This window comes from Acomys russatus, chromosome 18 (assembly GCF_903995435.1).
Source record: "Acomys russatus chromosome 18, mAcoRus1.1, whole genome shotgun sequence".
In the NCBI taxonomy this organism is placed as follows: Eukaryota; Metazoa; Chordata; class Mammalia; order Rodentia; family Muridae; genus Acomys; species Acomys russatus.
The window spans coordinates 21,846,428-21,869,187 of NC_067154.1; the positions used below are offsets into that span (position 1 = coordinate 21,846,428).

General features: G+C 47.0%; 1 protein-coding gene across 2 annotated transcripts; it reads right to left on the reverse strand.

Moving 5' to 3' along the window:
- Positions 1 to 9,355: 9,355 nt before the first annotated feature.
- Positions 9,356 to 21,858, reverse strand: Rgcc (regulator of cell cycle). 2 transcript variants are annotated; one of them, XM_051160867.1, is made up of 4 exons: positions 21,710 to 21,858; positions 20,958 to 21,146; positions 11,337 to 11,444; positions 9,356 to 9,503 (listed from the first exon to the last, which is right to left on the reverse strand). In XM_051160867.1, exons 1-4 carry the CDS (start codon positions 21,756 to 21,758, stop codon positions 9,421 to 9,423), a joined length of 429 nt encoding a protein of 142 aa, XP_051016824.1. In that variant the 5' UTR covers positions 21,759 to 21,858; the 3' UTR covers positions 9,356 to 9,420. The 2 variants fall into 2 exon arrangements, with proteins under 2 accessions (XP_051016824.1, XP_051016825.1); XM_051160868.1 differs by lacking the exon at positions 9,356 to 9,503 and adding an exon at positions 10,433 to 10,634.
- Between the last annotated feature and the right edge of the window lie 902 nt (positions 21,859 to 22,760).

Below are 22,760 nucleotides of genomic sequence, written 5' to 3' on the forward strand. Positions count from 1 at the left end.
GATCCAACACCTTCTCCTGGCCTAAGTGTGGGCATTGCACATACACACTGCATGGATACCCACACAAGCAAAACACCTGTAGTCATAAAATAAAAACAAATAAATCTTTTTTAAAATGAGAGAAGTACTGGGCTGGAGAGCTGGCTGAGTGGTTAAAAAGCACTGTCTACTCCTCCAAAGGACCTGGGTTCAATTCCCAGCACCCACATGGCAGCTCACAGCTGTCTGTAGCTCCAGTTCCAAACAATCTGGCACCTTCAATGCAATGCACATAAAATAAAAAAATCTAAATACTTACTTTTAATGAGAAAATTACCAATGTAAGAATTCACATTGAGCCATCATGCCGTCATGCTTAATGGTAGGTACAAGCTTGTCCTCTGAAACTTCAAACAAAAGGAGGATGGTGCCAGGGGCTGGAGAGATGGCTCAGTGGTTAAGAGTGCCACCTGCTCTTCCAGAGGTCCTGAGTTCAATTCCCAGCAATCATGTGGTGGCTCAAACCATTTATAATGTGATCTGATACCCTCTTCTGCAGATAAAGCACTCATATACAATAAATAAATAAATCTTTAAAAAAAAAGAAAAGGAGGGTGGTGCCTTTTCAGCGTGGGTGTGTGCTCCTGATGTATCAGTGTGTATCCCAGTGCATGCGTGAAGGTCAGAGGACAACGTTACAGACTGGGTTCTCTCTTTCCACATTTACTCAGGTTATAGGGGTTGGTCTCAGACTGTCAGGCCGATGTGGCAAATGCTTTTCCTCACTGAGCCAGCTGCTATTTTCAATAGTATCAGAGTATTTAGTGTGGTGGTATACATAGGAATGGCGCCCCCTATAGGCTCATATAGTTGAATGCTTAGTCTTGGAGAAGTAGCACTATCTGAAAGGATCAGAAGGATTTGGAGGTGTGGCCTTGTTGAAGGAAGTGTGTTACCAGGAGTGGGCTATGCCCTTTCCAAAGCCAATGTCCCTCACTTGGCCCGAGGAGCAGGGTGTAGCTCTCAGCTACTGCTCCAGCTCCATGCCTGCCACCGTGCTCCCTGCCATCCTGGTAACGGGCCAAGCTCTGAAATGGCAAGTAAACCTGTTAGCTTACAAGCAGATCTGCTAGTTTGCCAGCTGATCTGATCTGCCTCTAGGTTGCTTATCAAGCTCTGACATCATCCGAGGCCACTAGCCACCAGGTTTTTGTCAGGGGCCCAGGATATAAAAGGACAAACCCACCACCCATCACCCTCTTACTCTTGCACTCCTCTCTTGCACACTCCCTAAGGGGTGCCCCCTTTCCCATTTCCCCTTTTCCCTCTATCTCTCTATCTCCGTCTCTCTACCCTCATGGCCCACTCAGGCCCTAATTCCTCTTCCCTCTCCTTCTCTCAAATAAATCTCTCCATATCAGATCCATTGTGTCTCATTCTATTTTTATATCCCAACAAAGCCCTCAATTAAATGTTTTCTCTTATAAGAGTTGCCTTGGTCTCATGATGTCTTTTCACAGCAATAGAACAGTAACTAAGACATTTAACAATAGATTTAATAAAAAGATGCGAGGTTTATACCATAAAAACTACAAGATATAATTGAGAGAAATGAAAGAGGCAAACACACCTCTGTTATATGTAACTTTAAAAGAATTTAAACAGGAGTGGATGTGGTGGCACATGCCTTTAATCCCAGCACTTGGGAGGCAGAGGCAGGCCTATCACTGTGAGTTCGAGGCCAGCCTGGTCTACAAAGCAAGTCTAAGACAGCCAAGGCTACACAAGGAAACCCTGTCTTGAAACTGCCCCACCTCCAAAAATTTTTAAACAGCTTATCAATTGAAAAGTACTCCACACCTATAAATAAAGATCAGTTGTTAAGATAGAAAATGCCTAGCCTGCCATGGTGCACACCATAAATACCAGCACTGAAAAGGCAAAGCCAGGTTTGTGAATTTTAGCACAAAAGCCTGAGCCATACTGCAAGTTTCTATGACAGCCTGGGCTACATAGTGAGACCACAGAAAGATGAGGCGCGAGAGTCCATCCACCCATGGCTGATGTTCCACAGTGCAGCAATCTGACTCAACACAGGGAAATGTCTCCTTAAAAAGTAGTGTCGTACAACTGGCTGGTCTAAATTTGTACCACTCGATTTAAAGTATATCAAAGACTCAAAAGCTACAACTTATCTTGTCTAATCTGTATGTGTGTGAGCATGTGTATGTGAGCATGAGTGTATGCCGTGTGTGTACATGCAAATGGCAGAGAATAATCTCATGTCGTTTCTAGGCGCCCTTTGCTTTCGCTTTTCCAGTACTGAGGTTTGTGCAAGGCAAGCACCCTATAACTGAGCCCCAGCCCCAGCCCCAGCCCCAGCCCCAGCCCCAGCCCTACCCACCTATTTTTTTTTGGAACCAATGTCTCTCACTGGCCTGGAACTTGCCAGGTAGGATTAACTGTCTGGTACCAGAACCCCAAGGATCTGCCTGTCTCAACCTGCCCAGCACTGGAGTTAGAATCCTGCCTCGGTGCCCAGCATTTTTCATGTGGGTTTTGGACTTACAACTTGGGTCTTGCCGCTCTCTGGGCAAGCACTTTACTGACATTTCTCTCCAGACTCCCGGTTTTGGGGACAGAGTCTCCTTATACATAGCCCTTGAACCCTCACCTACAGAGCCCAGGTTGGCCTCGAGCTCAGGATGATCATATCTCAGCATCCCAAGGTCGGGATTATATTCACACTTAAAAACTATGAAATTATTTAAGAAGAAAGAATAGGAATGACAGTTTATAAACTGGGATGACTGTAGTTTCTTAGGTCAACACCACAACCACAAGCAACAGAAGGAAAAAAAAAAGACTGGATTTCAACAAAAGTAAAACTTTGGTACTTCCTACACAGAAAAACTCTGTCTCAAAAAACAAACAAACAAACAAAAAACAGCAACAACAACAGAAAAAAAGCCAAACAAACACAATTAAAAAAAAAAAAACCCTTTCAAAAAATAAAAAAGACCTTTCATGCTTCAAGGACAGAATGTGGAAATATAGCTTTGTTGCTAAAAGTCTTCCCTGGAGATATGTAAACAAGGTCTCCCCCTCTTCCCAAAGCCCCAACAACACACCAAGGCGCAATTCCACAGTTTTACCTAAGTTTACCAGGGGTAACCAATGAGTTCTTGGGCTTACTTACAGGGAAATGGGTGAGAGGTTCAGGGAAGGAGGTGGCTGACCCGAAGGCATTGGCGGTCTGCACATGACAGGGATAATAGCTGCCCCCTGGCTATGCACATGAGTCCCCGCCCCTCCACCCTTCTATCCTCGAGCCCCTCCCCCGGACCCTAAGGCCATCTGCAATTAGGCAGAATTGCATACATCTGGTTTGGGGGTGGGGCAGCTGGATGCCAGGTGAGGATCCCATGACTCCCCTCCCCCACCTCCCTTTCCTAAGAGGGAAGGTGAAGAATCAGTGAGCCCAGCTGGGAGGACCTTGTTTTGTAAGCAGGCCCAGATGAACTCCTGAAGACCATGGCAGGACAGCTCTGCAACAAGTCCCCAAAAAAGAGTGGTTTTCAGGTCACATATCTGATAAGGAACCTGTATCCAGAAGGCACAGTAATTTCCTACAGCTCAGCACTGAAAACAGAAGCCAGAAAGCACATGAGAAGATGTGACTAGTCAGACAGGAACTGCAAGACAAGTTACAGTGAGCCCAGGCCCAGGCTCCTCACATCACAGTGGAGCAGGACGTGGGGAAGTGGGAGGCCTCATCTACGGCTGGGAATGTGACATGCGGTGGCTGCTTTCCTGACATTCAGTAGTTCCTCTGAAAGCTGAACACAGAGCTTGATCTGACCTGGGAATCCTAGTCCTTCCTATATACCCAGGAAAAGTTAGAACAGACACCCACACAAATACTTGTACGTAGATACCAATGAGAGTGTTACTCATTAGCTCAAAAGTAGAAACCCAGAGGCCACCCATTTACTACCTAATGGGTATATAAACAGAATGTGACATATCCACAGGGTGGAATATTACTTTGCTATGAAAAGGAATGCTCTGAGGATTAGCCTTGAAAATGGGCTAACAGAAAAACACTGTATAATTCCACTTAAAGTGTCTAGAATAAGAGTTGTACAGAGAAGGAAAAGCCATAATGGCTGTAATTAACATCTGCAGAGATGCTAAGAGCCACAAAACTGAAGTTTCAGTATGCAAATCGTCTTTTTAAAAAAGAGAGGGTCAGTGAGGTGGCTCAGCCAGTGCAAGGGACTTGCTGCATAAACCCGAAGACCTGAATTCAGTCCCTGGAACCCGCGCAAAGGTGGAAGGGGGGAACTACCTCACAAAGATGCATTCAGACCTCCACATATGCACCATGGTGCAAGTGTGCATTACACACACACACACACACACACACACACACACACACACACACACACACGGGTTTTTGATTGTTTTTTTCTTTTTTGGTTTTTTATGACAGGGTTTCTCTGTGTCACCCTGACTGTCCTGGACTCACTTTGTAGATCAGGCTGGCTTTGAACTTACAATGATCTGCCCACCTCTGTCTCCCTGAGTGCTGGGATTAAAGGTGTGTGCCACCATGCCCTGCTTAAAATAAAGTTTCAAATTAAAAAAGAGAGAGAGAGAGAGAGAAAATGTTTGCTTTGAGCACATAGGTTTCCTAGAAGAGCGATGAAAACAAAAGGTTATCCTTTCATAATACCCTATAAAAGATCAAATCTTAATAGTTTTCAAGCTTGCATTGCTAAGTGAGTAAAAGAGAATCAATACAAAGAAATAGGAGCAATAACAATAGAAAAGACTTATCCAAACCGGAGCAGCATCTGTTGATCGAGTATGGCATCTTTATACAATCTAGAAAAGCAGTTACTGGGTGTGTAAAGCTGTTAGCAGCACAACACAGAGACTGTACAATAAAAATTAAAATTAAAAAATTAAAAAGAATGCGATAAATGCATAAGCATAGCTAGCGTGACTCTTTCTGTCGTCAAATCTTATGACTATACATAACCCTACGGGTTGGACTATATATAACCTAAAGCCCTGTAGGTTTACACCAGCATCATCACACGTAGGTAATGTGTCCCACAACACCACCACGATGGCTGTGACATCATGAGCTGCTAGAATTCTTCCATCTCTGTTGTAATCTATGGGGCAGTCATCAAATGTGGTCTGTCATCCACAGGGACTCAGGAAGGTCGTCGCTACTGCACCATGTGACTATAACTCGTGGTCCTAGCTTCTTTTCTGTTGCTGCGATACAATTGTGACCAAAAAGCAAACTTGGGGAGGAAAGGGATTTATTTATGTGACTTACGTGTCCTGACTGCTAAGGAAACTCAGGGCAGGAACCGTGGAGGGATGCTGCTTCCTGGCTTCCCCTGCATGGCTCCCTCAGTTTGCTTGCTTACACTCTCCAGGATCGCCTGCTTATTGGTAGCACCCACTGCCCACAATGGGCCAGGCCCTCCCACATCAACCATTAATCAAGCAAATGCCCCAAAGCTGTGCTCACAGGCCAATCTGATGGGTGCAATTCCTAGACTGAGGTTCCCTCTCCTAGGTAACTCCAGTCTACTCAAGTTTACAAAACTGACCGGCCCAAGGAATGTTAGAACCTAGTTCTGCTGTCAGGAGCACATAGGCCAAGACTGGGACAGACAAAGCTCAGCAGAGGTCCTGCGTGAGGGCGACACACAAATCCATGCCCTGCTGCAGGGTTTCCATCTTCCTCAGTGGTGTAGCCACTAAAAAGCTGCCCATCCCTCTGGAACAAACAACCCCCCACCCCTGCCCAGGGAAGAAACCCTAATCAAACTCTGGACCACCCAAAAAGGAGGCACGGAAGTAGGAGGGTGAGGATGCTGAGAAGGGTCTAGAGGGACAGGAAGAGAAGGACGGGGGTTTAGGGTGTGCGGAAATGACTAGAAGTTCTTATGTAAACATATGAAACTATCAAACAGTAAAAGAAAAAAAAGTAAGTCAAAGGTTTTTTTTTAAGATTTATTTATTTTTATGTGTTTGAGTGCTTTTTATGTATATATGTCTGGACAGCATGTGTGTGTGGTACCTGAGGAAGTCAGAGGATGCCATGAGTGTCCCTAGAACTAGAGTGGAGAACAACCTTTGGGTGCTGAGAATTCAAACCAGGTCCTCTGAAAGATCAACCAATGTCTCGCTGTTGTTGTTGTTGTTAGTGTTGGTTGGTTGGTTGGTTGGTTGGTTGGTTAGTTTTTCAAGACAGTGTTTCTCTGTGTAACAGCCCTGGCTATGCTGGACTCACTTTGTAGACCAGGCTGGCCTCAAATTCACAGAGATCTGGCTGCTAGGACTATAGGTGTGTGCCACCACTCCTGGCTCTTCAACCAGTGCTTTTAACTGCTGAGCCATCATTCCAACTCCAAGAAAAAGTTAAAACTTTTTGAGATTTTATTTATTTTATATTTTTTGTATAAATGTTTGCCAAAAGTGATTGTGCAGCACACACATAGAGTGGTTTTTCAAAAGAGTTTCTCTTTGTAGCCTTGGCTTTCTTGGACTCTGCTCTGTAGACCAGGCTGGCCTCAAACTCAGAGATCCACCTGTCTCTGCCTCGCTGAGTGCTGGGATTACAGGCATGTGCCACCACGCCTAAGGATTCTGAGTTAGGTCTCCAGCTTGTCACAGAGATGCCCACACCCAGTTTCTCTTTCCTCTGCAAGCCTTCTGTCCTCCTGCCCCTGTTCTCCCCAGGTCTGACCTCCACCCTCATTTCTCTCTGTGCTCCCTCTCATCAACCACTTCTGCTGTGTTTCCTCTTCTAAGTGATATTTAAGCATCTTCCCTTGGGTCCTCCTTGTTACTTATCTTCTTTGGGTCTGCATTGTAGTATGTTTATCCCGTACTAAATGGCTAAAATTCACTTTTAAGTGTGCCCTTTCTGGATCTGGGTTACCTTACTCAGGATGCTTGTTTCTGGTTCTATCCATTTGCCTAAAAGTTTCTTGATTTCCTTGTTTTTAATGGCCAAGTAGTATTACATTGCGCAAATGCACCACAGTTTCTTTATTCATTCTTCGGTTGAGGGACATCTTAAGTTGTTTCCAGATTCTGGTTATTTATGAATAAAGCTCAGAGTTGTCCTCTGAGAGACTCTACCCAGCAGTGGTTCAAAACAAATGCTGAGAGACTCACAGCCAAACATCGGGCAAAACATAGGGAGTCTAGTGGAAAAGTTGGGGGGGGGGTGGGGAATAAAAGGACCTAGAGGTGACAGGAGCTCCACAAGAAGACCAACAGAGACAACTAACTAGGGCCCAGAGGGGCCTGTAGAGTCTGAAGCAGCAGCCAAGGACCACGCATGGACTGGACATAGGTCTTCTATGTAGATATACCCAATGAGCAACTCAGGCTTCATGTAGGTCCCTAATAAGGGGAGGCTATCTCTGACATGTACTCTGTTGCCTGCTTTTCGATCATTTTCCCCTCGTGGAAACTGCCTTGCCAGGCCACAGGGGAAGAGGCTGTGCTCAGTCCTGATGCAACTTCATGAGCTGGGGTGAGGGTGGAGTCTCCCCTTTTCAAAGGAGTAAGGGAGGGGTAAAGGGGAGGGGAGGACTGGGAGGAGAGGAGGGAGGGGACTATGCCTGGGATGTTAAGTGAATAAATAAATTAATTAATTAATTAATTAAAAGAAAGAAAGGATTAGAGTACAGGGAAAGTTTCATGGAGCCAACCACCCTCAAGTCAGTGTAACCATAGCACATGGGATTCTTACTAGGAGTCCAGAGGCCTGACACTCCCACTAGAAAACTACTGAACAGAAATATACTGACAGAAATAAGACAGCTTTCAAAGTATAGATTCCAGTTTAAATTTTATTTGTATACAAAAATATATTATGATGGGGAAGCTTATTATGATCTCCAACTATATATAAGTAATTACAAATGTCTCCATAAAAGCATTTAAAATTATAGACGAGCTATGTTTAAGGAGTATAAACACATTAGCTAGATCATCTGTTGAATATGTGGCAGGCAGGTAAACAAAGTCAGCGTCACTGTCTGAATTGCCCAGAGGTGGGCCCAACGGCTAACGTCAGGGCAAGCCAAGAATGACTGATGACACATGAGCCTCAGCCCCGACCCCTCCCGCAGCAGATTCTAGTGGCCAGTTTTGCCAGGTCCTCGGAGCCTTCTGGAATTTCAACTCCTGTGGCATAAGGACCTCAAACTCCTTGCTTCACATACCTGAAAAGAGGACAGAGAATAAGTTAGCCCTGTCGGAGGCTCACAAACCACATCACGTCGTCTCATCCCAGTATCAAAAGCAGGGCTAATGGCAGGTTTCCCATGCAGTGTATGTCTGGCTAACTGGAAGGACTAGGAGGGCAGCTGCAATTTGCATAAAGTAGACAGGCTTGCTGCACAGTCCTAATACAAATTGCGCTGTAATTAGAATAATCTGTCAAAACAGGCCTAAGTCTTCTGATGTAGGATGTTGCAACATGTAAGGAAAAGGGGCAATAAAACCATCAAGCAAATACAGAGTGAGAGAGTGTTAAGAACATGGCTATTTTAAACAGACTATTTTAAAATTAACTTCCGGCTCGAAATGTTTAGATTTTACCTATTCGGCAGAGTAAAAAACGTAAGAGTGCTTCCTACAGAAAAAGGATCACTTCCACTAAGTAATTAAGAAACCAGAACAAAAGTTCTCCAAAGTGTAGCAAGTCCCCCATTAGGAGAAATGCTAACACCCTGAACCCTGCAATCTGGGGCTGATCCACTGCCTCCTGCAATCTTGTCCTTTTGAAGTAGAGTGTGCGGGAGGATAGTGTGGCAGGGCCTACCTCTAACACCCCACACACACACTGCAATTTTGACTCGATGTCTTCAGTTTGAGGGGCCACACTAAATAGTAACAATGACAATGTAACCCCCAAATTCACAGCGTGTATCTGTGTGCTGAATCTGGGTCACTGGCACGTTGGCCTGGTCTACCCCAGACCATGTCTCTCTTTGGCACTCAACCTTTACAAAAGTCAGATCTCTCCTCAGGCTCCTGATGAAATCTGGGCAAATCACCCTGAGCAGAACCCCCCTCTAGCTCGCTGGAGGAATGCATGTGTGATCAGTCTGCTCTCTTCTCTCAGGACTGGCAAACTATCTCCTCAGCAAAGCCCTCATTCTGTTTTCCAAGCAGTACGTCACTGTACACTGCTGACCTGTTTGCACAGTGAGGAAAGCCACTCCAGCTACCTTGCTGCAAGCTTATCCTCCAAACTGCTTTCTGAGCCACTGGGGCCCTGCTTTTATAGCCAGAGCAGCCTTATGATGTAACTTCCTGCCCCCAAGCAAGCTGGGAAACATCATAGCATGTTATCAAAGGCGTGGCTCAGGGCTCCCTTGTGATGTTTTTTTAACCAAGCATATACTCACTTGCTAATGTTCTGTCCAGGTCAGCAATGAAGTCTTCGAGTTCTTTTGTGTCACCTAGTTTGGCTGCAAAATAGACAGGAGTTAGGCTTCCCTCTCTGACACAGCTGATACGGGTTTTCCCAGGGATGATGAGTTTCTGGACTACGGAAACCTATTGTCTGTCTTCAGAGAGCTCATGGGAGTATGCCCTGCACCTGACCTTCCAGTCTACCTTACATTTACTTTCATCTCAGCAACTGACCTGGAGGTTAGCCTCAGTGTTTCTCCTGTAACTCTCTTCTACCCCCAGCCACCTGCCTAAGCTGTAAGATGGGTCTCTCGACGTCTTAAAAGTCTGGGGGACCGTCAGGTGGACCTTCAGTGCAGTTTAACGTAGATGTTCTAAGGTCTACTTTACCACATATGAAGGGTCCCCAAATCATCACTGTTGAGTTTCTTGATTGTGAGAATAAGAGCACCAGATAGCAGGGTGGGGCAGCAATACATGTCTGTGCTATCAGCCAGAGACACACTGCTGTCTTCTTAGCAGACTGGCTGAATATCATTTTTGCAAATGATTTGCTTGCGCTGTTCCTGGAGGACAATTCTCAATGCGACACAAGTGTAAAACTACTACTGTTTGGTCGCAAAGTGGAACAGGGACCATGACAGTCTTTCTTGACCCATATCAGAGTAGCGCAGAGCTTTTGTCTAGACCGTGCTGTCTCTGCAGCTGAAGGTCTTGTGTTTTATTTTCTTCTGTATGGTTTTGTCATTCATGCCCTCCTTGAAATGCATTGCTAAATATTTTCCTTAGTCACCCTTTGCTGGCTACAAACAGCTCATTGTTTGTAACTTTCAAGTCCACTCGCCAGAAGGGCCTCTTTTTCCTTCTGTAATCGCCTCCTCTGGGGGCTCAGGTAGCAGGCCTGAGCACCATCTAAGCCGGTCTCTAGCCTCTGTAGATCCATTACAGATTGGAGGCTGAACAATGGCTGAATGCCCCATGGCCGCTAACATTTGTGTTGAGAAGGGAAATAAAAAATATCTCGTTCAAGAAAGAGCGAAGTTCTGTTTGAACACCAGAGGGAGACGAGTGATGGAATCTTCCCATTTCTTGTAAAGTTGGCTCCGTTTGTATTGCATTTTACAGCTATTTTCAGCTTGTTCAACTCTCCTTGGAGGGGGAACCTCCTTTTGTTCTCCAAAGGGCGTCTGTCCAATATAACAGAACATTCAGCTCTCTAGCTGGTGAGAGTTGCCAGTTCCAAAAACCAAGAACCCGGCTCATGAATCTTTAAACCCTCTTCAGTCTATTAATATCTAAGCAGAGACAGGGTGGAGCGGCTGTTTTGAATCATGTCCATTTTAATCCTTAAAAAAACACATCTCTTTATTTATTTGATATGTGTATGTATGTATACGTATGTGTGCATACATGTGCCGTGTGGGGATCAGAGGACATCCACCCACTAAGTAGGTCCTGGAGACTAAAGCCCACTGGTTGGCTTGGCAGAGGGCACCTTTACCCACTGCGCCATCTCAGCGCCCACGTGGTAGACCATTCTTACCTCATAATGGCAACTGCTAAATTGGTCACCCCAAAAGCACTGGTTGTAAACAGCTAATGAACTTAAAAAAGAACCCTCTTGTTGTTGCAAAGCCAAATCGCTGCGTTTTTTACATTCTGAAACCAAGCTAGTCTGGGAGGAACATGAGAAGCACTCCCCTCTGCCACAAGACGCATGGCCAAAATCCCAGGAAACAATGCATTTCACTGTGCACTCTGCCGCCCTGCCCCATAGGTCCCATCTATTTGCTTTATAGGCCATAAAAGCCTAGTTGAGGATAAAGAGAAAGGGGGTGGGGCCGGGGAGGAATTAAAGAGCAGAAAGACAGTCCAGTTGCTGAGCTCACCTTTCCGGGGAGTGACAGTGGAGGACAGCAGAGCCGGAGTGGAGTTGGTTGGAGAGTTCACCTTCTCATCACTGAAGCTGAAGCTGTCCCTGTACAGCGAGTCTGCACCTTGAAGGGAGGAAGCCATATTCATTAGGAGCTGCACTCCGAGAACCACACCCCTGCCGGTCTAGAGTACCCAGCAGATAATCTCCCAAAGAACCAGACGTGGTTGGTGCACACCTTTGATCCCAGCACTAGCACTCGGGAGGCAGAGGTAGGCGAATGACTGTGAGTTTGAGGCCAGCCTGGTCTACATAAGTGAGTCTAGGACAGCCGGGGCTATCACACAGAGAAACCCTGTCTCGAAAAACAAAAACCAACCAACCAACCAAAAGAACCAGATGTTGCAGATCTGTATTAAAGAAAGCAGGCCAGTTTTCCGTGTAGGCCCTGAATGTACTAAAGCAGGGAAGTGTGTGTGTGTGTGTGTGTGTGTGTGTGTGTGTGTGTGTGTGTGTACAGTGTGATTGTGTATATCCAGTTGAGTACACTGGCAAGCCTTGTTCCTCTAAATAAGTGTGATGGACTAATAGGAGCAGACCTGTGCTAGTCTACTGGCCAGCTATCCAGCCAGGTCCGGGCTGATGGCATGAGGGTTGCAATATGATGTGGCATAGTTGGTAGGGCGCTTGTCCAGAAGGCATGAAGCCCACGGCTCAAGCCCCAGGACCACATAATTTAGGCACAGTGGTGAAAGACTAGGAGATAGACAAGACTTCCTGGTAGGCAGACAGATAGACAGAGGGGTCACGGTTAGGGTTAGGTAATAGAGATGGTGAACTTCCAAAATGGCTGCCTGGCTTCTTCCTCCGCCTCCTGACTTGACACAAAAAAACTGGCATCTTAAACCGAAGGCCTTGTAGGCTTTTGCCTCCCAGCAGCAGGTTTTCTGCTGAAGGACTGGCTCAACAAGTTCAAGGCTGGATCAGGACTTGTTACACAGCATTTGTAGGCCAATCAACCATCCTATCTGCCTTCAAACTGGCCAACCCTAAATTAGGGGAGGAAAACTCTGCCAAGTCTTAAAACAACAACAAAACAAAACCAACCAAAAAAAAAAAAAAAAAAAAAAAAACCCAGCAACAATAACAAACAAACAAAAACAACACCCAGCCCTTGAGAAGAGTCTGGATTTTTTTTTGGCCTCTGCCTTTCAGAGTGCCTTTTTCTCCATGTGTCTGCTGCATGTATGTGTTTCCTCTCCTCCCCAATAATCACCATTTTCAACTGCTAATTCTGTCTGCTCCTGTCTGAGACTTCTACACTGCTCCTGTGGCCCTCAAGATTTTTCCTGCCTTTTAATTTTTTGGCTGGCAGAGAAAACAAACCTAAGCAAGACCCCTGGACTGCATCAGTGGCACAGCAGTCAAGGCCACACCAATGATCCTCGCACTCTGGAAGTAGAAACATGGGGGTCAGAAACTTAAGGTCATCCTCAGCTACATACTGAGTTTGAGGCCATTCTGACACCTAAAAATAGATGAGATTCTGTCTTTAATAAAGAAAAGGGGGCAGGGCACTGAAGAGATGACTCATTAGTTAAGAGCTAGTTGCTTTTTCCAGAGGACATGGGTTCAATTCCCAACACCCACCCGGCAGCTCACAACAACCTGTAACTACAGTTCTAGGGATCTAATGCCCTTTTTTTGGTCTCTTCGGGCACCAGGCACACAAGTGGTGCACAGACATGCATACAGGCAGAACACTCATACACACACACAAAAAAGATCAAATTTACACACCCAAAATATGGTATCATCTTTCATGAAAAATGTTCTCTTCCTTCTAAGCACCTTTCAAATATAAACACAATGTTGGGTCCCGTGTCTAATAAGTTCCCTCCTTGTTCCTGAGTCTTTCTTTTTTTTTTTTTAATATTTAATTTAATTTTAATTTATGTCCATTGGTATGGGAGCATCAGATCTTGGAGTTACAGACAGTTGTGAGCTGCCATGTGGGTGCTGGGAATTGAACCCGGGTCCTTTGGAAGAGCAGGCAGTGCTCTTAACCACTGAGCCATCTCTCCAGCCCTTGTTCCTGAGTCTTGACTACACAGTTCCTCAAGACTCTGCACTCTTGTCTCTGAGAAACTGGAGTCAAAGATCGGGTTTTTTTTTTTTTTTTGTTTGTTTGGTTTTTTTTTTTTTTTTTGCTCTTGGCTGTTCATCCATTACAATTGAGGGACTTCACAGCTCTTTTCTATTCTTATGCCCCAAATGTCAGAGCAGCAGCAGGCAAAGTCCCAGCCAGGCCGGGGCTGCACCACGGCCAGCACCAACTCAACTACTGAGTACTCAAGGGTGTTTAAAAAGAGACCATATTCTGGGCCTCAGTTTACCCACCAATAAGACAAAAGGGTGGACTGGACAATCCTTCTAGTCCCTTCTTGGTTCTGAGATTTTTTAAAGTCCCACAGAGGAGGAAGAAGCCAGCCCTGCTCTGAGGAGGTAACACAAGAGGCTCAGAGAAAGAGGTTAACGGAAGCAGGATGTGGCCCCAGAGGTGGTGGTGAGGAAGCTGATTTTCTGGTTAAAACAGAAAGCAAAGGCAGGCAGGGTGCAGCAGGAGCTCTGGGAAGGCCCTTCAGGTGAGCAGATGAGTCACGAGGGCCAGGCCAGGTCCCTGCACCTCCTGTCCTTCATGCCATTTCTCTCTAGTTCAGGGAGAGGAATCACATCTTGCTTTAAGTCGAGTTTTGTTTTGTTTTGTTTTTTCTTTTTGGGTTTTTCAAGACAGAGTTTCTCTGTGTAGCCTTGGTTGTCCTGGGCTCACTTTGTAGACCAGGATGGCCTCGAACTCACAGAGATTTGCCTGCCTCTGCCTCCCAAGTGCTGGGATTAAAGGCGTGCTCCACCACCACCTGGCTTGCTTTAGGTCTGTTAACTCAAAATGAACTTGTTTAAATTATTTCTTACAAAATAAAAGGAAATCGGGTTTCTGAAAGAAGTTTCTAGTCATGTCAGAATTGGGCTCCATCCCTAACAGGCTACCATACCTCCTCATGTTAAAGTTATCTCGCCTGGCTCCTTTTCCTCTGCCTTCTGACCAGAGGGACCCAGCTGCCCTCTTGTCATTTTTTTTTTTTTTTTTCTGGCCTGCATACCCACCAACCCCACTTTCCCAAATATGCCAAGGAGATCCTCAGGAGCAGGCCTCATGATCTTTCCTTCCTTCCTGCAAGAGTTCCAGCCCAGTCATTTTTCAGGGCTTTAACGATGAACCTGTACTGAGGTCCTCACCACTGAACCGTAAACTCATATTTCCTCTCCAAAAATATCGTAACTCACCCCGATTCCTCTCCTAGAATGCTGGTCCCTCAAATGTGTGACCAACTATGTTCACTGGCAACACCAAGATCAGCACTGATCACTCCCACTATGACTGCCCTGAGAAGTCCTATGGTGAAGAAACAGGAAGTAGGCCTTAGCCCTACTTCCCTGGGATGCTTCATGGCCCTCCTATTAGTATATCTTAGGATGCTGGAACTCTCTAGAACTTGACTTGGAAGCTCTTCTGCTTGTCTTTTTGTTTGTTTGTTTTTGGCCGACTCTGCCTGTAGGAACACAGTAGCAGTAGTGATGTCCTGCACAGCAAGCACGCACGTCTGTTCCAAATCCCTGGAGGGGCATCACTGTTTATCGCTGTCAATGACTAGAGGGGGTCACCACACATACAGACTGAGAAACACATGAAGCGAAGAAGACAGAGTCATCAAGAAAAGTAGAGAGACCCAGGAGGGAATACCAAACCCCTTGCCACCTTCTCCTTGTCTCTGAAAGACACCCATGAACATCATGCCATCCTTACGCCAGGGTTGTAGCCCTGAGGCTCACTAGTCCAGAACTTAAAGGCCAACCCTCTCCCTGCTCTCTATCTCTCAGAACAGCTGGCACTTAAAAGCCACTTTCTAGACCACACCTCATTCCACCCCACCCTGCATATACCGCAGACCTTACTCTAGCTTTGAACTTCACTTCTGTCCAGCTCCAAATCTCCATAAAGTTCACATCCACATATAATTATCCCTCAGGATTAGGAATGGGGACACGCCAGGTTAGCTCACCTCCTAAGCAGTCGGGCCAACTACTATTGGCTGTTTAAAGAGGCAATAACCTCAACATGGAAAAGGCCACTCCAAAACAGAATGACAGAGATAAGGACACCCAAAGAGGCTTCTTCTTCCTCAGGAAAACACCAAATGGTGGATGACGCCGGTGCAGCGGGAGGGCCCGGAGGACCCGGGGGCCCAGGATTAGGAGGGCGAGGAGGCTTCAGGAGGATTCGGCAGCAGTCTTAGGGGATCCCCATCACCAAACTGGGCCTTCTGGTTAAGGATATGAAGATCAAGTCCTTGGAGGACGTTATCTGTTCTCCCTGCCCATTAAGGAGTCCAAGATTATTGACTTTTTCCTGGGCGCATCCCTAAAGGATGAGGTTCTCAAGATCATGCCAGTGCAGAAGCAGACACGGGCTGGCCAGCGGACCAGGTTCAAGGCTTTTGTCGCTATTGGGGACTACAATGGTCACGTTGGTCTTGGTGTTAGGCGCTCCAAGGAGGTAGCCACTGCTATCCGAGGGGCCATCATCTTGGCCAAGCTTTCCATCGTCTCTGTGTGGAGAGGTTACTGGGGGAACAAGATTGGCAAGCCACACACTATTCCATGCAAGGTGACAGGCCACTGTGGCTCTGTTTTGGTGTCTCATCCCTGCCCCCAAAGGCACTGGCATTGTCTCAGCTCCTGTGCCCAAGAAGCTAGTGATGATGGCCGGTATTGATGACTGCTACACATCAGCCAGGGGCTGTACTGTCACCCTGGGCAACTTTGCTAAGGCCACTTCTGATGCCATTTCCAAGACCTACAGCTACCTGACACCCGACCTCTGGAAAGAAACTGTGTTCACCAAGTCTCCTTATCAGGAATTCACTGATCATCTTGTGAAAACCCACACCAGAGTGTCTGTTCAGAGGACCCAGGCTCCAGCTGTGGCTACCACATAAGGCATTTGACAAGAAAAATAAAGTGGATTAATTCTGTTAAAAAAAAAAAAAAAAGAACACCCAAAGAGGAGAGAGGGAGCTCTCAACCCAGACAGCAAGGAAAGACTCTGGGGAAGAAACCAGAGTCCCAGGGGACCATCTTGCCTTGTCTTTGACCTTTCAAAATCTAGTCCATATGAAGAGATTTCTTAACCCAAGCATTTTCCTCAAGATCAGAAACTATGGACAGAACCTGATTTTCACATGACAAATAAACTATTGCTGATGAACTCACAATGCTCTCACAACGAGGGAGGTAGAGGGGATAAAATAAAGCATCTGTATAAACATATACACACAGAGGCAGTGTAGCCTGAGTTCAGTTCCCTTTCCCTGCTCCCCGAGACACACACACACACACACACACACACACACACACACACACGTACATGTGCACACATGCATACAAGCATGCACACACACACACACGCCCACACACGTACACACACTTTCACATCCTGGCAGCTCAACGCCACACCATGTTTCTACCCTCTCTCTATGTTTGCTTGACCCCATGTCGCTGAAGCCGTGCCACTGCGAAGAGGATGAGGAGCACAGAGCACGTGACAGGCAATAGCCACCTAGGTGTCCTACGTATGGTGCTGTGGCTTCATAATGATTTAGTTTCTGAGTTCCTAGCAAAGCCATCAGGCCCAGGAAGAAAGGCATTATCATTGAGGACAATAGAACAAGATTCTGAGCCCTGGCTTCCCCAAGTTTTAGGATTGCAGCATTTTAAAAAATGTTCATTTTAAAGTTTCTCTTCAGAGGTAACAAAGAACAAACCCCCAATACAGAGATACCCAAACTCTGAACTTCTGACTCTCATGCTAGAGGTTGTGGTAGATGAACAGGCCTCCTGCTCTGTTCTTTCCCTAAAATGCTAGTTCTTGCAAAAATGATATTCATCCAGCCTGCTAAGAAGACAGCGTGTGTCTCTGGCTGATAGCACAGACATGTATTGCCGCCCCACCCTGCTATCTGGTGCTCTTATTAGTTGTCACGATCAAGAAAGCCAACAGTGATGATTTGGGGACCCTTCATATGTGGTAAAGTAGACCTTAAAACATCTACTTTAAATTGCTCTGAAGGCCCACCTGACTAGCTCAAATCCCCACTACAAATGTCCTTTAAACTCCTGGTCCATTTAATGCACTGAAGTCTCAGATTCTGGGACTGGGTCTGCTAAAGGAGCATCAGAAGAAATAAAAGCATCTTATATACACACAAACCCCCAACTTTAGGTCTACCCATCAAGTGTACCATAGCACAAACAGAAGCCTTATTTAAAAGAAAGGCATATATATGTGTGTGTGTGTGTGTGTGTGTGTGTGTGTGTGTGTGTTTTAATTTTTATTTTTTTAGTTTGGGGAGTTGGAAGGTAATTTCAGGTTAGAACAGGCATGTTCTACTGCAGAGGAAAGTAAAACCACAGACAGAGAGCCTTGCCCAGAGCGCCTGTAAATATAGACCAGCTCCACACATCTGCAGCATGAGAACCATAGTAATTAACCAAGAAAAAGAAAGCCCTGGGTCTGTGTCACTGCACCCAGGCGAGTGGCAAGGATGCGGGGTCTTCCTCCAATTCTAAGTTCTGGGTCTCTGTTGGACCCTTGTGGCCCAGCCCCACCACCCCGCCCCCCCACCCCCCCCCCCCCCCCCGGAATGGCCCTGAGCATTACTTTGGCAGGCATCATGGTATAAGACCTGTCACTCACTCAGTTCTTCTCACGCTACCAGGTGTCCAGAGGGCCCCTACCTGGCCTCATTCTTTCACATCTCGACAAGTTCAAGCTCCAGGCTCCTCAGCTCAATTAGCCATCATTCTGGTTTCTAGGGTCCCTAAGGTCTCCTTTCTCGGGGCCAGACTGGAAATATTCTAATAAAAATTACGTAGATGCTGTAAGTCTTGCTACACTAAAGAACCCAGTTCATCATTCTCCCCAGATATCTACAACACACTCATAGCCACAGCACGCACAGTAGACCTCAGGCCTCTCCTATTAAATAGGAGAACATTTCCCCCCTAAAGAATACATCTATGTGAAACCCCAATATTTAAGAATTACACTTGGTTCTATTTTTTTGGCGGTGGGGAGGGGGGAGTTGGTTTTTCTGGACATAAGTTTCTCTGTGTAGCTTGGCCATCCTGGACTCACTTTGTAAACCAGGCTGGCTTTGAACTCACAGCGATCTGCCTGCCTTGGCTCCCCACACTAGGCTGGTTCCATCTTTTAAAGCTTAAGTCAATATAATCAGCCAGTAGAAGCATACATTAACACGCGAGATAAAATTTGGGACATAGTGAGTGATAATTTTGTTAAACCCACCTAAGGAGAAATGAGTATAACAAATGTCAGCGCTCCACCCCTGGAGACAATTAGGACATACATATTATGTGTCCCCAAGAAAGCATTATTTAGATGCACACAAATCCCTGCCAAGACTATTTCTAAGCAGTCATGCAGGGAACAAACCACACTGACAGCAAAGACCAAGGTCATCAGTGCTTTCTTAGATGCTTACCATTGCTTCTCTACCAGCCAAACTAAAGCTTAACAACAAAGGCAGAAAGAAATACACAGAATAGGCCCTAAGAAAAACTACAAATTATATCAACTATCTCCCAAATGATTTGTCTCAAAAAAAAAAAAAAAAAAAAAAGAAAAGAAAAAAGAAAAAGAAAAGAAAAAGAAGAAGAAAAAAAAGAAAAAAAGAAAGTGTGCATTCTCCTTTTAAGATGCCTAAAAACACATTCTAGACCTGAAATATCTCCTAACAGACCTGGCGGGGGGGGGGGGGGGTGCTGTCCACCTTAATTGCACAAATTCAGACCCTAATTCATGTGAAGGCTGTGACTTAGCAAGGTCCCTCGCCACGGAGCAGCAGTGACAGACCCTACTTTCTCATCTGCGGAGAATAGAGTTTATACAAGAATAACTTGTTCCTCAACCCAGTGGGAGGAGATATATTCAAGTTACACCACAGGTGTGGAGACACGTTTCTAAGGCAAGGCTTCACCTGACTGCTGAGAATAAGCCATCAGGTCGTTAGCATCAAAATTCAAAAGCTCTGAATGGAAAAGAACAGTTTACACACCCTCTTCCACCCCATTTCACCTCCTAAGTCATGTGGTGATCTATGCAGGCTGCTAAGGAAAACCAAGATGGAGCTCAGGGTACTGACTCAAGAAGTCCTGACCAGGGTATCAGGTTATCATCACTGTCAGGAACGGATGCTATCCCTTCTCACGGGGGACAGCTCAGACTCAAGGCTCACGCTAAATCACCATCCAGCAACAAAAAGGAACTCTCTAGATTTCAAAACAATAACATGGCTTTTACTCTCACAATGAGGAAGAGCACAGGTGAAATCTGAGCCTGAGACCTACCTAGGAACTAAGTAAGTGCTCATGAACAAACAATCTGTTTTTTTAAGACGGGGTATCTCTGTAGACCAGACTGGCCTCAAATTCAGAGATCCACCTGCCTCTGCCTCCCAAATACTGGGATTAAAGGCCTGCCACACTACCCTAGCTAACAAACAGAATTTAAAGTTCACATTGAAAAACAGTAAATAAGCCAGGATTTGAAAACAATTATGTAACAATAAGAAGCCACCAAATTTACTGTTTGATACCTAAATAGATATCCACAATCTTGCAGGTCACTTGAAACCAATCCTCCCTCTCCCCTTCCCCCTCCCCCCTTTTCTTTCTACCAAAGTTGTTAGGACAGAGGCATTGTGGGAAAGGTTGCCAGGACAAACCTCTAGCAGCAACCTGGAGGGTGGGCCTGCCTGAAAACCTGTACTTGAACTCAACAGCCCAGAGGGGATTGTTTCAAAACTGCCTGGAGTGGTGAAAGAGGCTGGGAGCTCAACAGAAAGTGAATGAAGTTATTTCAAAAATTCCAAAACCAGCAACTTAGGAAATCATTTCGGTTTCACAAAATGTTTCATTATTGTGCTCGCCCGTGTCCCCAAGTCCCCCAACACCCATTCTGGAAAAGGAAAAGGAGGGTGCTGTTAATGTAGTGTTTGCCTGGCCTGCAAGAAGACTTAGGTCTGATCCCCCAGCACTGCCTAAATTGAATGTGGTGGCACTCCGCTTATTCCTAGCGCCCTGAACCCCAAGGAAGAAGGATCAGGGGTTCAAGGTCATCCTCAGCTATATAGATCACCCAGGAAAGGTCTCAATAAAATTAAAAAATAAAGCGCAGGGAGAAAGGCGGGAAATTTGTTGGAAGGCCTGGCCAGGCTCCCAGGAGTTCTGGCTGGCCGCACAAGCCCTCATGCCTCATGACACACACCTGCCATGACAGGTAGACCCACAGCCCTCCAAGAGTACAGTATCCTCCCCCCAAGATCGCTTTCATGGCTCCTGAACACCTGGGCATAAGTCTCAGAAAGTCAACTCTCCAGGCATCTCAGAGGGGATGTAGATCCTTGGGTCTGAGTTTCCTGGACACCATGCTCCTCTTACAGATTACCCAGCTGACTCTAGAACCCTAGGAAGCCTGAGACAACGGAGCTTCACTTACTCTCGGAGTCGCTGAAGCCGCTGCTGCTGTCACTGACGCTGGCGCTGCTGCGCCGCTTCATGCGCTCCAGGTGCTCCTCATAGTGGAAGTGGCGCTCGTGGAAGGGCGATGCGAAGTCGGCCAGCACTGCGTCGAACTCGCATAGCACGTCCGTCAGGTCTGCAGCGGCCGCGGAGTCCATAGCCGGGGCTGGGGCGGGCACAGTGCGCTCAGTTGATGGGACAGTAGAGGTGATTCTCCCCGCCCCCGGGGGAGGGACGACCACCTTTCCCTAGGACTGCTAACTTCAGTCTGCGTTAGCCAATGACAGCCACGCAGTCAGTTACCTTGTAACCTCTCGACCATCCGACGCAGAGGACAAGCAGCCTCCGTGAGTGGAGCTGAAAGCCTGGAAGTCACCTAACCTACCCCACGCGCTTTCCTACTTGTGCCCACGCTCGCTCACTGGAGCGCGTGGCGGCGGGAAGTCTGAGTCAGCAAGCACCCGTTACGTGTCCTGCTAGGTCCCTTGTCCGGCTCGGGAACCCAAGCTGAACTTGCCTCGGACGAGCGATCCGGGGATGGGGTGCCAGGGCGATGGAGAAAGGAGGGATAGGCAGTGGAAAAGGACCACCGCCGATAAACCTATTCTCTTGCTCCAACCTGTTGGCTCGAGTTCTCAGGGACTGGGGGTGTAGCTTAGTGTGGACGCGGTCCCTGGCTTCGATCTCGGGGCTCAGGAGTGAAGGGGATACCCCCAAATCAGCACTCACCTGCGGCCGCAGCTGCCGCGGGGCTGCCGTGCGCCGAGGGCGGCTTCATGGAGCAGCTGCTCAGCAACACTCGTAGCCGAGATGCAGCGAGGTGTTGGCCCTGGTGGCTGCCGCCTTGCACTGCAGTCCGCTCCAGTGGCCAAGCCTTGCGCCTTACTGAGCCTGAGCGTTAACTCCTCGCCTGCGCCGCCAACCGCCAGTTTACACAGTCTTATAGACTCAAGCATGGGCGGGGAGGGGCGGGGCCGTTGAGTAAGTCCCAGACGACTTAGGGGGATGCCCCTGCCCCTCCCCCCGTCCCTCGTCGTCCCCTCCCCCCGCCCCCGTCCCCCCTCCCCCCCCGCCCGGTACCGCCCTCGCCACGCGCCGGCCGCGGGAGAACCGCAGTGACGACTTGTGTCGCCGGGGCCCAGGTTACCGCCCCAAATATTTACCCTCCCGCTTTCTCCGCCACCCTGACAACCCACGGAAGTGTCTTTGCCGCCTTCAGAGTTCTCCAAGAGTTTACCCTGAGCTTCCTTGAACTTCAGTTTCCTCTTCTATAAAATGGAACTGTAAATGCAGAGCCTCCTTGCTTGCTGCAAAAATAAAGGAATCAAGGGCCTAGGTAGGTTGCACAAGGACAGAGTGAACAGCTGGAGGCCCTGGGCTGAGGTGAATGCAGTCTTCCAATTGAAGAACCCTCAGAGGCAGAGCACCGCATGGATGGATGCATTCTGTACAGGGTCCACATGAATGAGCCATCCATCCATACCTAGCACTGTCCAGTCTAGTTCCTGCCCCAGGTGACCAACTGCCTTTTGACCCAGTAGCCATCTAAAAGTAAACTAAGGGGCCTGCTGGTGGCCTGTGCCTATAGCCCCAGTCCTAAGGAGGATGGAGCCTAGGTGTAAACACCACAGCATAATCCTGTCTGTAAAGTGCTTACTGTGCAAGCACGAAGAACTGAGTTCACGATCCCAAACCACATGGGGAAAAACCAAAACAAGCAAACAAACAACAACAAAAAACCAACCAGGATGACCACCCACTTATAATCCCAGCACCGAGA

What these genes read in the sequence shown, in the direction of transcription:
- Rgcc (XM_051160867.1), bottom strand. Translation starts at nt 21,758, where the DNA reads ATGAAGCCGCCCTCGGCGCACGGCAGCCCCGCGGCAGCTGCGGCCGCA. An exon ending in CGCGGCAGCTGCGGCCGCAG is followed by an intron (nt 21,147 to 21,709) that starts GTGAGTGCTGAT and finishes TGCCCGCCCCAG; the next exon opens with CCCCGGCTATGGACTCCGCG. An exon ending in CACTGTCACTCCCCGGAAAG is followed by an intron (nt 9,504 to 11,336) that starts GTGAGCTCAGCA and finishes TCTATTTTGCAG; the next exon opens with CCAAACTAGGTGACACAAAA.